Source organism: Oncorhynchus keta, chromosome 25 (genome assembly GCF_023373465.1).
Source record: "Oncorhynchus keta strain PuntledgeMale-10-30-2019 chromosome 25, Oket_V2, whole genome shotgun sequence".
Classification (NCBI taxonomy): Eukaryota; Metazoa; Chordata; class Actinopteri; order Salmoniformes; family Salmonidae; genus Oncorhynchus; species Oncorhynchus keta.
The window spans coordinates 49163519-49176797 of NC_068445.1; the positions used below are offsets into that span (position 1 = coordinate 49163519).

At 50.9% G+C, this 13279-nt stretch overlaps 1 protein-coding gene across 1 annotated transcript in view; it reads left to right on the forward strand.

Moving 5' to 3' along the window:
• tmem8b (transmembrane protein 8B) overlaps positions 1-13279 on the forward strand; it is a 323154-nt gene that overhangs the window by 257978 nt on the left and 51897 nt on the right. Inside the window, exons 7-8 of the mRNA XM_052479892.1 lie at positions 2512-2608; positions 3323-3446. Coding sequence (XP_052335852.1) covers positions 2512-2608; positions 3323-3446 — 221 coding nt within the window. The remainder of the gene's footprint in view (positions 1-2511; positions 2609-3322; positions 3447-13279) is intronic.

Sequence of the window (13279 nt, forward strand, 5' to 3'; positions counted from 1 at the left end):
ACTACAACTATTTGCACATTGCTAAAACACTGAAAGATCTTAATCTTTTTTCAACCCTTTTTTGAGTGTAATGTTTACTGTTAATTTCTGTACAGTAACAAGTCATGATGGAGGATTGGTCTCCTACAGGGATTATACAGTAACAAGCCATGATGGAGGATTGGTCTCCTACAGGGATTATACAGTAACAAGCCATGATGGAGGATTGGTCTCCTACAGGGATTATACAGTAACAAGCCATGATGGAGGATTGGTCTCCTACAGGGATTATACAGTAACAAGCCATGATGGAGGATTGGTCTCCTACAGGGATTATACAGTAACAAGCCATGATGGAGGATTGGTCTCATTTACATTACATTTACATTTAAGTCATTTAGCAGACGCTCTTATCCAGAGCGACTTACAAATTGGTGCATACACCTTATGACAACCAGTGGAACAGCCACTTGCATCTAAATCTTGTTGGGGGGGAGAAGGATTACCTACCCTTACTTACCCTATCCTAGGTATTCCTTGAAGAGGTGGGGTTTCAGGTGTCTCCGGAAGGTGGTGATTGACTCCGCTGTCCTGGCGTCGTGAGGAGTTTGTTCCACCATTGGGGGGCCAGAGCAGCGAACAGTTTTGACTGGGCTGAGCGGGAACTGTACTTCCTCAGTGGTAGGGAGGCGAGAGCAGGCCAGAGGTGGATGAACGCAGTGCCCTTGTTTGGGTGTAGGGCCTGATCAGAGCCTGGAGGTACTGAGGTGCCGTTCCCCTCACAGCTCCGTGGCGAGCACCATGGTCTTGTAGCGGATGCGAGCTTCAACTGGAAGCCAGTGGAGAGAGCGGAGGAGCGGGGTGACGTGAGAGAACTTGGGAAGGTTGAACACCAGACGGGCTGCGGCGTTCTGGATGAGTTGTAGGGGTTTAATGGCACAGGCAGGGAGCCCAGCCAACAGCGAGTTGCAGTAATCAAGTCGGGAGATGACAAGTGCCTGGATTAGGACCTGCGCCGCTTCCTGTGTGAGGCAGGGTCGTACTCTGCGGATGTTGTAGAGCATGAACCTACAGGAACGGGACACCGCCTGATGTTAGTTGAGAACGTCAGGGTGTTGTCCAGGATCACGCCAAGGTTCTTAGCGCTCTGGGAGGAGGACACAATGGAGTTGTCAGCCGTGATGGCAAGATCATGGAACGGGCAGTCCTTCCCCGGGAGGAAGAGGAGCTCCGTCTTGCTGAGGTTCAGCTTGAGGTGGTGATCCGTCATCCACACTGATATGTCTGCCAGACATGCAGAGATGCGATTCGCCACCTGGTCATCAGAAGGGGAAAGGAAGATTAATTGTGTGTCGTCTGCATAGCAATGATAGGAGAGACCATGTGAGGTTATGACAGAGCCAAGTGACTTGGTGTATAGCGAGAATAAGAGAGGGCCTAGAACAGAGCCCTGGGGACACCAGTGGTGAGAGCGCGTGGTGAGGAGACAGATTCTCGCCACGCCACCTGGTAGGAGCGACCTGTCAGGTAGGACGCAATCAAGCGTGGGCCGCCGGAGATGCCCAACTCGGAGAGGGTGGAGAGGAGGATCTGATGGTTCACAGTATCGAAGGCAGCCGATAGGTCTAGAAGGATGAGAGCAGAGGAGAGAGTTAGCTTTAGCAGTGCGGAGCGCCTCCGTGATACAGAGAAGAGCAGTCTCAGTTGAATGACTAGTCTTGAAACCTGACTGATTTGGATCAAGAAGGTCATTCTGAGAGAGATAGCGGTAGAGCTGGCCAGGACGGCACGCTCAAGAGTTTTGGAGAGAAAAGACTCTTGAAGACGGTCTCCTACAGGGATTATACAGTAACAAGCCATGATGGAGGATTGGTCTCCTACGGGGATTATACAGTAACAAGCTATGATGGAGGATTGGTCTCCTACAGGGATTATACAGTAACAAGCCATGATGGAGGATTGGTCTCCTACGGGGATTATACAGTAACAAGCCATGATGGAGGATTGGTCTCCTACAGGGATTATACAGTAACAAGCTATGATGGAGGATTGGTCTCCTACGGGGATTATACAGTAACAAGCCATGATGGAGGATTGGTCTCCTACAGGGATTATACAGTAACAAGCCATGATGGAGGATTGGTCTCCTACAGGGATTATACAGTAACAAGCCATGATGGAGGATTGGTCTCCTACAGGGATTATACAGTAACAAGTCATGATGGAGGATTGGTCTCCTACAGGGATTATACAGTAACAAGTCATGATGGAGGATTGGTCTCCTACAGGGATTATACAGTAACAAGCCATGATGGAGGATTGGTCTCCTACAGGGATTATACAGTAACAAGCCATGATGGAGGATTGGTCTCCAACAGGGATTATACAGTAACAAGCCACAATGGAGGATTGGGCTCCTACAGGGATCAGTCTCAACCTCCAGTGTCTCAACTCCATTTCTCCTCCCAGCTCAGGACTGTAGTGTTGTTGTAAAATGAAATGCACTGTATAACGGAGGTGTTTCCCCTGCAGTCTTCGTTGAGAGGAGAGAACAGCACAGTGTTTGGCTGTCTGAACCACGGCGTGCCCCTGTTCCTGAAAGACAACTCCTCTGTCAAATGTGAATCAGGTAGGAGGAGCTGCTGCTTTGATAGAACATGTTGCAGAGATAACAGATATCAGTATAATCCGGCCGTTTATTCCCATCAAATCAGATAAATTATAAGAAACTAGCTTGTGATCAAATAAATCTCTCTCCCTCTCTTTCTCTCCCTCTCCCTCTTTCTCTCTTTCACTCTCTCTGTCTCTCCCTCCCTCTCTCTGTCTCTCCCTCCCTCTCTCTGTCTCTCCCTCCCTCTCTCTGTCTCTCCCTCCCTCTCTCTCTCTCCCTCCCTCTCTCTGTCTCTCCCTCCCTTTCTCTGTCTCTCCCTCCCTCTCTCTGTCTCTCCCTCCCTCTCTCTGTCTCTCCCTCCCTTTCTCTGTCTCTCCCTCCCTCTCTCTGTCTCTCCCTCCCTCTCTCTGTCTCTCCCTCCCTCTCTCTGTCTCTCCCTCCCTTTCTCTGTCTCTCCCTCCCTCTCTCTGTCTCTCCCTCCCTTTCTCTGTCTCTCCCTCCCTCTCTCTGTCTCTCCCTCCCTTTCTCTGTCTCTCCCTCCCTCTCTCTGTCTCTCCCTCCCTCTCTCTGTCTCTCCCTCCCTCTCTCTGTCTCTCCCTCCCTTTCTCTGTCTCTCCCTCCCTCTCTCTGTCTCTCCCTCCCTCTCTCTGTCTCTCCCTCCCTCTCTCTGTCTCTCCCTCCCTCTCTCTGTCTCTCCCTCCCTCTCTCTGTCTCTGCCCCCCCCCCCTCCAGATTCCGTATCAGGCTTCCTGTTGTCAGTAAACTCCAGCTCCAACATTACTAAACTGAGGATCCCCTACCCCCAGACTGGCACCTGGTACCTCAGCCTGAGATCCCTCTGTGCCACCGAACATGGGTGAGCTACCTGCTAATACCCTAACTGAGTATATGGGTGAGATACCTGCTAATACCCTAACTGAGTATATGGGTGAGATACCTGCTAATACCCTAACTGAGTATATGGGTGAGATACCTGCTGATACCCTAACTGAGTATATGGGTGAGATACCTGCTAATACCCTAACTGAGTATATGGGTGAGATACCTGCTAATACCCTAACTGAGTATATGGGTGAGATACCTGCTAATACCCTAACTGAGTATATGGGTGAGATACCTGCTAATACCCTAACTGAGTATATGGGTGAGATACCTGCTAATACCCTAACTGAGTATATGGGTGAGATACCTGCTGATACCCTAACTGAGTATATGGGTGAGATACCTGCTAATACCCTAACTGAGTATATGGGTGAGATACCTGCTAATACCCTAACTGAGTATATGGGTGAGCTACCTGCTAATACCCTAACTGAGTATATGGGTGAGCTACCTGCTAATACCCTAACTGAGTATATGGGTGAGCTACCTGCTAATACCCGAACTGAGTATATGGGTGAGATACCTGCTAATACCCTAACTGAGTATATGGGTGAGATACCAGCTAATACCCTAACTGAGTATATGGGTGAGATACCTGCTGATACCCTAACTGAGTATATGGGTGAGATACCTGCTAATACCCTAACTGAGTATATGGGTGAGCTACCTGCTAATACCCTAACTGAGTATATGGGTGAGATACCTGCTAATACCCTAACTGAGTATATGGGTGAGATACCTGCTAATACCCTAACTGAGTATATGGGTGAGATACCTGCTAATACCCTAACTGAGTATATGGGTGAGATACCTGCTAATACCCTAACTGAGTATATGGGTGAGCTACCTGCTAATACCCTAACTGAGTATATGGGTGAGATACCAGCTAATACCCTAACTGAGTATATGGGTGAGATACCTGCTAATACCCTAACTGAGTATATGGGTGAGATACCTGCTAATACCCTAACTGAGTATATGGGTGAGATACCTGCTAATAGATACGGTAACCCATATAGCTGCTACTGTAGATACGGTAACCCATATAGCTGCTACTGTAGATACAGTAACCCATATAGCTGCTACTGTAGATACAGTAACCCATATAGCTGCTACTGTAGATACAGTAACCCATATAGCTGCTACTGTAGATACAGTAACCCATATAGCTGCTACTGTAGATACGGTAACCCATATAGCTGCTACTGTAGATACGGTAACCCATATAGCTGCTACTGTAGATACGGTAACCCATATAGCTGCTACTGTAGATACGGTAACCCATATAGCTGCTACTGTAGATACAGTAACCCATATAGCTGCTACTGTAGATACAGTAACCCATATAGCTGCTACTGTAGATACAGTAACCCATATAGCTGCTACTGTAGATACAGTAACCCATATAGCTGCTACTGTAGATACAGTAACCCATATAGCTGCTACTGTAGATACAGTAACCCACTGCTACTGTAGATACAGTAGCTGCTACTGTAGATACAGTAACCCATATAGCTGCTACTGTAGATACAGTAACCCATATAGCTGCTACTGTAGATACAGTAACCCATATAGCTGCTACTGTAGATACAGTAACCCATATAGCTGCTACTGTAGATACAGTAACCCATATAGCTGCTACTGTAGATACAGTAACCCATATAGCTGCTACTGTAGATACAGTAACCCATATAGCTGCTACTGTAGATACAGTAACCCATATAGCTGCTACTGTAGATACAGTAACCCATATAGCTGCTACTGTAGATACAGTAACCCATATAGCTGCTACTGTAGATACAGTAACCCATATAGCTGCTACTGTAGATACAGTAACCCATATAGCTGCTACTGTAGATACAGTAACCCATATAGCTGCTACTGTAGATACAGTAACCCATATAGTTGCTACTGTAGATACAGTAACCCATATAGCTGCTACTGTAGATACAGTAACCCATATAGCTGCTACTGTAGATACAGTAACCCATATAGCTGCTACTGTAGATACAGTAACCCATATAGCTGCTACTGTAGATACAGTAACCCATATAGTTGCTACTGTAGATACAGTAACCCATATAGCTGCTACTGTAGATACAGTAACCCATATAGCTGCTACTGTAGATACAGTAACCCATATAGCTGCTACTGTAGATACAGTAACCCATATAGCTGCTACTGTAGATACAGTAATCAATTTGTCAATCATACAGCGAACCCAGTTTACTCTTTTCTCTATGAAGGCATCATATCCACTGATGATTTATCAACCTCTACTGACCCAGCCTCTCACCCTCTACTGACCCAGTCTCTCACCCTCTACTGACCCAGTCTCTCACCCTCTACTGACCCAGTCTCTCACCCTCTACTGACCCAGCCTCTCACCCTCTACTGACCCAGTCTCTCACCCTCTACTGACCCAGCCTCTCACCCTCTACTGACCCAGTCTCACCCTCTACTGACCCAGTCTCTCACCCTCTACTGACCCAGTCTCTCACCCTCTACTGACCCAGCCTCTCTCACCCTCTACTGACCCAGCCTCTCTCACCCTCTACTGACCCAGCCTCTCTCACCCTCTACTGACCCAGCCTCTCACCCTCATTAATCACCCTCTACTGACCCAGCCTCTCACCCTCTACTGACCCAGCCTCTCTCACCCTCTACTGACCCAGCCTCTCACCCTCTACTGACCCAGTCTCTCACCCTCTACTGACCCAGTCTCTCACCCTCTACTGACCCAGTCTCTCACCCTCTACTGACCAAGCCTCTCTCACCCTCTACTGACCAAGCCTCTCTCACCCTCTACTGACCAAGCCTCTCTCACCCTCTACTGACCCAGCCTCTCTCACCCTCTACTGACCAAGCCTCTCTCACCCTCTACTGACCCAGCCTCTCACCCTCTACTGACCCAGTCTCTCACCCTCTACTGACCCAGTCTCACCCTCTACTGACCAAGCCTCTCACCCTCTACTGACCAAGCCTCTCTCACCCTCTACTGACCCAGTCTCTCACCCTCTACTGACCCAGTCTCACCCTCTACTGACCAAGCCTCTCTCACCCTCTACTGACCAAGCCTCTCTCACCCTCTACTGACCAAGCCTCTCTCACCCTCTACTGACCCAGTCTCTCACCCTCTACTGACCCAGTCTCACCCTCTACTGACCAAGCCTCTCTCACCCTCTACTGACCCAGCCTCTCACCCTCTACTGACCCAGCCTCTCTCACCCTCTACTGACCCAGTCTCACCCTCTACTGACCCAGCCTCTCTCACCCTCTACTGACCCAGCCTCTCTCACCCTCTACTGACCCAGTCTCTCACCCTCTACTGACCCAGTCTCACCCTCTACTGCCCCAGCCTCTCTCACCCTCTACTGACCAAGCCTCTCTCACCCTCTACTGACCCAGTCTCACCCTCTACTGACCCAGCCTCTCTCACCATCTACTGACCCAGCCTCTCTCACCCTCTAATGACCCAGCCTCTCTCACCCTCTACTGACCCAGCCTCTCTCACCCTCTACTGACCCAGCCTCTTACCCTCTACTGACCCAGCCTCTTACCCTCTACTGACCCAGCCTCTCACCCTCTACTGACCCAGTTTCTCACCCTCTACTGACCCAGTCTCACCCTCTACTGACCCAGTCTCACCCTCTACTGACCCAGCCTCTCTCACCCTCTACTGACCCAGTCTCACCCTCTACTGACCCAGTCTCACCCTCTACTGACCCAGCCTCTCTCACCCTCTACTGACCCAGCCTCTCTCACCCTCTACTGACCAAGCCTCTCTCACCCTCTACTGACCAAGCCTCTCTCACCATCTACTGACCCAGTCTCACCCTCTACTGACCCAGTCTCACCCTCTACTGACCCAGTCTCACCCTCTACTGACCCAGCCTCTCTCACCCTCTACTGACCCAGTCTCTCACCCTCTACTGACCCAGTTTCTCACCCTCTACTGACCCAGCCTCTCTCACCCTCTACTGACCCAGCCTCTCTCACCCTCTACTGACCCAGCCTCTCTCACCCTCTACTGATCCAGTCTCACCCTCTACTGACCCAGTCTCACCCTCTACTGACCCAGTCTCACCCTCTACTGACCCAGCCTCTCTCACCCTCTATTGACCCAGCCTCTCTCACCCTCTACTGACCCAGCCTCTCTCACCCTCTACTGACCCAGTCTCTCACCCTCTACTGACCCAGTCTATCACCCTCTACTGACCCAGTCTATCACCCTCTACTGACCCAGTCTCTCACCCTCTACTGACCCAGTCTATCACCCTCTACTGACCCAGCCTCTCTCACCCTCTACTGACCCAGCCTCTCTCACCCTCTACTGACCCAGTCTCTCACCCTCTACTGACCCAGCCTCTCTCACCCTCTACTGACCCAGTCTCACCCTCTACTGACCCAGTCTCACCCTCTACTGACCCAGCCTCTCTCACCCTCTACTGACCCAGTCTCACCCTCTACTGACCCAGTCTCACCCTCTACTGACCCAGCCTCTCTCACCCTCTACTGACCAAGCCTCTCTCACCCTCTACTGTCCAAGCCTCTCTCACCATCTACTGACCCAGCCTCTCTCACCCTCTACTGACCCAGTCTCACCCTCTTTTTATAGTGCTTCTGTTAGAAACATTTAAATGTGTCCCCTATCCATTAAGGCCAGTGTAAGGGGTTAAATACGAGCCAACCGATTGGTACACAGTATCAGGGGATGATGATAAGTCTTTAAGCAGGCTGAAGTTGATTGGCTCAGGAATGTGGAGGAGGTAATTGGTGTGCTTAATATATTGAAATTGAATCGCTGCAGGTGTGAGGAATTAACACATGAGTTGATTGGTTAGAAAACAATGCTGGGTCTTTCCTCCCTAGTTGACACTCAATGGAAATTGAAAAAATTATGAGAGATTGAAGACTACATACAATATAACTATTTGATATCTGTTGTTGTTGTCCAGGTTTGACAGTGTATCAGGGGACAGTGTATCAGGGGGACAGTGTATCAGGGGGACAGTGTATCAGGGGACAGTGTATCAGGGGACAGTGTATCAGGGGACAGTGTATCAGGGGACAGTGTATCAGGGGGACAGTGTATCAGGGGGACAGTGTATCAGGGGACAGTGTATCAGGGGACAGTGTATCAGGGGACAGTGTATCAGGGGACAGTGTATCAGGGGACAGTGTGTCAGGGGGACAGTGTATCAGGGGACAGTGTATCAGGGGACAGTGTATCAGGGGACAGTGTATCAGGGGACAGTGTATCAGGGACAGTGTATCAGGGGACAGTGTATCAGGGGACAGTGTATCAGGGGACAGTGTATCAGGGGACAGTGTATCAGGGGACAGTGTATCAGGGGACAGTGTATCAGGGGACAGTGTATCAGGGGACAGTGTATCAGGGGACAGTGTATCAGGGGACAGTGTATCAGGGGACAGTGTATCAGGGGACAGTGTATCAGGAGACAGTGTATCAGGGGACAGTGTGTCAGGGGGACAGTGTATCAGGGGACAGTGTATCAGGGGACAGTGTATCAGGGGACAGTGTATCAGGGGGACAGTGTATCAGGGGACAGTGTATCAGGAGACAGTGTGTCAGGGGGACAGTGTATCAGGGGACAGTGTATCAGGGGGACAGTGTATCAGGGGACAGTGTATCAGGGGACAGTGTATCAGGGGACAGTGTATCAGGGGACAGTGTATCAGGGGACAGTGTATCAGGGGACAGTGTATCAGGGGACAGTGTATCAGGGGACAGTGTATCAGGGGGACAGTGTATCAGGGGACAGTGTATCAGGGGACAGTGTATCAGGGGGGACAGTGTATCAGGGGACAGTGTATCAGGGGACAGTGTATCAGGGGACAGTGTATCAGGGGACAGTGTATCAGGGGACAGTGTATCAGGGGGACAGTGTATCAGGGGACAGTGTATCAGGGGACAGTGTATCAGGGGACAGTGTATCAGGGGACAGTGTATCAGGGGACAGTGTATCAGGGGACAGTGTATCAGGGGACAGTGTATCAGGGGACAGTGTATCAGGGGACAGTGTATCAGGGGACAGTGTATCAGGGGACAGTGTATCAGGGGACAGTGTATCAGGGGACAGTGTATCAGGGGACAGTGTATCAGGGGACAGTGTATCAGGGGACAGTGTATCAGGGGACAGTGTCAGGGGACAGTGTATCAGGGGACAGTGTATCAGGGGACAGTGTATCAGGGGACAGTGTATCAGGGGACAGTGTATCAGGGGACAGTGTATCAGGGGACAGTGTATCAGGGACAGTGTATCAGGGGACAGTGTATCAGGGGACAGTGTATCAGGGGACAGTGTATCAGGGGACAGTGTATCAGGGGACAGTGTATCAGGGGACAGTGTATCAGGGGACAGTGTATCAGGGGACAGTGTATCAGGGGACAGTGTATCAGGGACAGTGTATCAGGGACAGTGTATCAGGGGACAGTGTATCAGGGGACAGTGTATCAGGGGACAGTGTATCAGGGGACAGTGTATCAGGGGACAGTGTATCAGGGACAGTGTATCAGGGGACAGTGTATCAGGGGACAGTGTATCAGGGGACAGTGTATCAGGGGACAGTGTATCAGGGGACAGTGTATCAGGGGACAGTGTATCAGGGGACAGTGTATCAGGGGACAGTGTATCAGGGGACAGTGTATCAGGGGACAGTGTATCAGGGGACAGTGTATCAGGGGACAGTGTATCAGGGGACAGTGTATCAGGGGACAGTGTATCAGGGGACAGTGTATCAGGGGACAGTGTATCAGGGGACAGTGTATCAGGGGACAGTGTATCAGGGGACAGTGTATCAGGGGACAGTGTATCAGGGGACAGTGTATCAGGGGACAGTGTATCAGGGGACAGTGTATCAGGGGACAGTGTATCAGGGGACAGTGTATCAGGGGACAGTGTATCAGGGGACAGTGTATCAGGGGACAGTGTATCAGGGGACAGTGTATCAGGGGGACAGTGTATCAGGGGACAGTGTATCAGGGGACAGTGTATCAGGGGACAGTGTATCAGGGGACAGTGTATCAGGGGACAGTGTATCAGGGGACAGTGTATCAGGGGACAGTGTATCAGGGGACAGTGTATCAGGGGACAGTGTATCAGGGACAGTGTATCAGGGGACAGTGTATCAGGGGACAGTGTATCAGGGGACAGTGTATCAGGGGACAGTGTATCAGGGGACAGTGTATCAGGGACAGTGTATCAGGGACAGTGTATCAGGGGACAGTGTATCAGGGGACAGTGTATCAGGGGACAGTGTATCAGGGGACAGTGTATCAGGGGACAGTGTATCAGGGGACAGTGTATCAGGGGACAGTGTATCAGGGGACAGTGTATCAGGGGACAGTGTATCAGGGGACAGTGTATCAGGGGACAGTGTATCAGGGGACAGTGTATCAGGGGACAGTGTATCAGGGGACAGTGTATCAGGGGACAGTGTATCAGGGGACAGTGTATCAGGGACAGTGTATCAGGGGACAGTGTATCAGGGACAGTGTATCAGGGGACAGTGTATCAGGGGACAGTGTATCAGGGGACAGTGTATCAGGGACAGTGTATCAGGGGACAGTGTATCAGGGGACAGTGTATCAGGGACAGTGTATCAGGGGACAGTGTATCAGGGGACAGTGTATCAGGGGACAGTGTATCAGGGGACAGTGTATCAGGGGACAGTGTATCAGGGACAGGTATCAGGGACAGTGTATCAGGGGACAGTGTATCAGGGGACAGTGTATCAGGGGACAGTGTATCAGGGGACAGTGTATCAGGGGACAGTGTATCAGGGGACAGTGTATCAGGGACAGTGTATCAGGGGACAGTGTATCACAGTGTATCAGGGGACAGTGTATCAGGGGACAGTGTATCAGGGGGACAGTGTATCAGGGGACAGTGTATCAGGGGACAGTGTATCAGGGGACAGTGTATCAGGGGACAGTGTATCAGGGGGACAGTGTATCAGGGGACAGTGTATCAGGGGACAGTGTATCAGGGGACAGTGTATCAGGGGACAGTGTATCAGGGGACAGTGTATCAGGGGGACAGTGTATCAGGGGACAGTGTATCAGGGGACAGTGTATCAGGGGACAGTGTATCAGGGGACAGTGTATCAGGGGACAGTGTATCAGGGGACAGTGTATCAGGGGACAGTGTATCAGGGGACAGTGTATCAGGGGACAGTGTATCAGGGGACAGTGTATCAGGGGACAGTGTATCAGGGGACAGTGTATCAGGGGACAGTGTATCAGGGGACAGTGTATCAGGGGACAGTGTATCAGGGGACAGTGTATCAGGGGGACAGTGTATCAGGGGACAGTGTATCAGGGGACAGTGTATCAGGGGACAGTGTATCAGGGGGACAGGGTATCAGGGGACAGTGTATCAGGGGACAGTGTATCAGGGGACAGTGTATCAGGGGACAGTGTATCAGGGGACAGTGTATCAGGGGACAGTGTATCAGGGGACAGTGTATCAGGGGACAGTGTATCAGGGGACAGTGTATCAGGGGACAGTGTATCAGGGGACAGTGTATCAGGGACAGTGTATCAGGGGACAGTGTATCAGGGGACAGTGTATCAGGGGACAGTGTATCAGGGGACAGTGTATCAGGGGACAGTGTATCAGGGGACAGTGTATCAGGGGACAGTGTATCAGGGGACAGTGTATCAGGGGACAGTGTATCAGGGACAGTGTATCAGGGGACAGTGTATCAGGGGACAGTGTATCAGGGGACAGTGTATCAGGGGACAGTGTATCAGGGGACAGTGTATCAGGGGACAGTGTATCAGGGGACAGTGTATCAGGGGACAGTGTATCAGGAGACAGTGTATCAGGGGACAGTGTATCAGGGGACAGTGTATCAGGGGACAGTGTATCAGGGGACAGTGTATCAGGGGACAGTGTATCAGGGGACAGTGTATCAGGGGACAGTGTATCAGGGGACAGTGTATCAGGGGACAGTGTATCAGGGGACAGTGTATCAGGGACAGTGTATCAGGGGACAGTGTATCAGGGGACAGTGTATCAGGGGACAGTGTGTATCAGGGGACAGTGTATCAGGGGACAGTGTATCAGGGGACAGTGTATCAGGGGACAGTGTATCAGGGGACAGTGTATCAGGGACAGTGTATCAGGGGACAGTGTATCAGGGGACAGTGTATCAGGGGACAGTGTATCAGGGGACAGTGTATCAGGGGACAGTGTATCAGGGACAGTGTATCAGGGGGGACAGTGTATCAGGGGACAGTGTATCAGGGACAGTGTATCAGGGGACAGTGTATCAGGGGACAGTGTATCAGGGACAGTGTATCAGGGGACAGTGTATCAGGGGACAGTGTATCAGGGGACAGTGTATCAGGGGACAGTGTATCAGGGGACAGTGTATCAGGGGACAGTGTATCAGGGGACAGTGTATCAGGGACAGTGTATCAGGGACAGTGTATCAGGGGACAGTGTATCAGGGGATCAGGGTGTATCAGGGGACAGTGTATCAGGGACAGTGTATCAGGGGACAGTGTATCAGGGGACAGTGTATCAGGGGACAGTGTATCAGGGACAGTGGGGACAGTGTATCAGGGGACAGTGTATCAGGGGGACAGTGTATCAGGGGACAGTGTATCAGGGGACAGTGTATCAGGGGGACAGTGTATCAGGGGACAGGGTATCAGGGGACAGTGTATCAGGGGGACAGTGTATCAGGGGACAGTGTATCAGGGGGACAGTGTATCAGGGGACAGTGTATCAGGGGACAGTGTATCAGGGACAGTGTATCAGGGACAGTGTATCA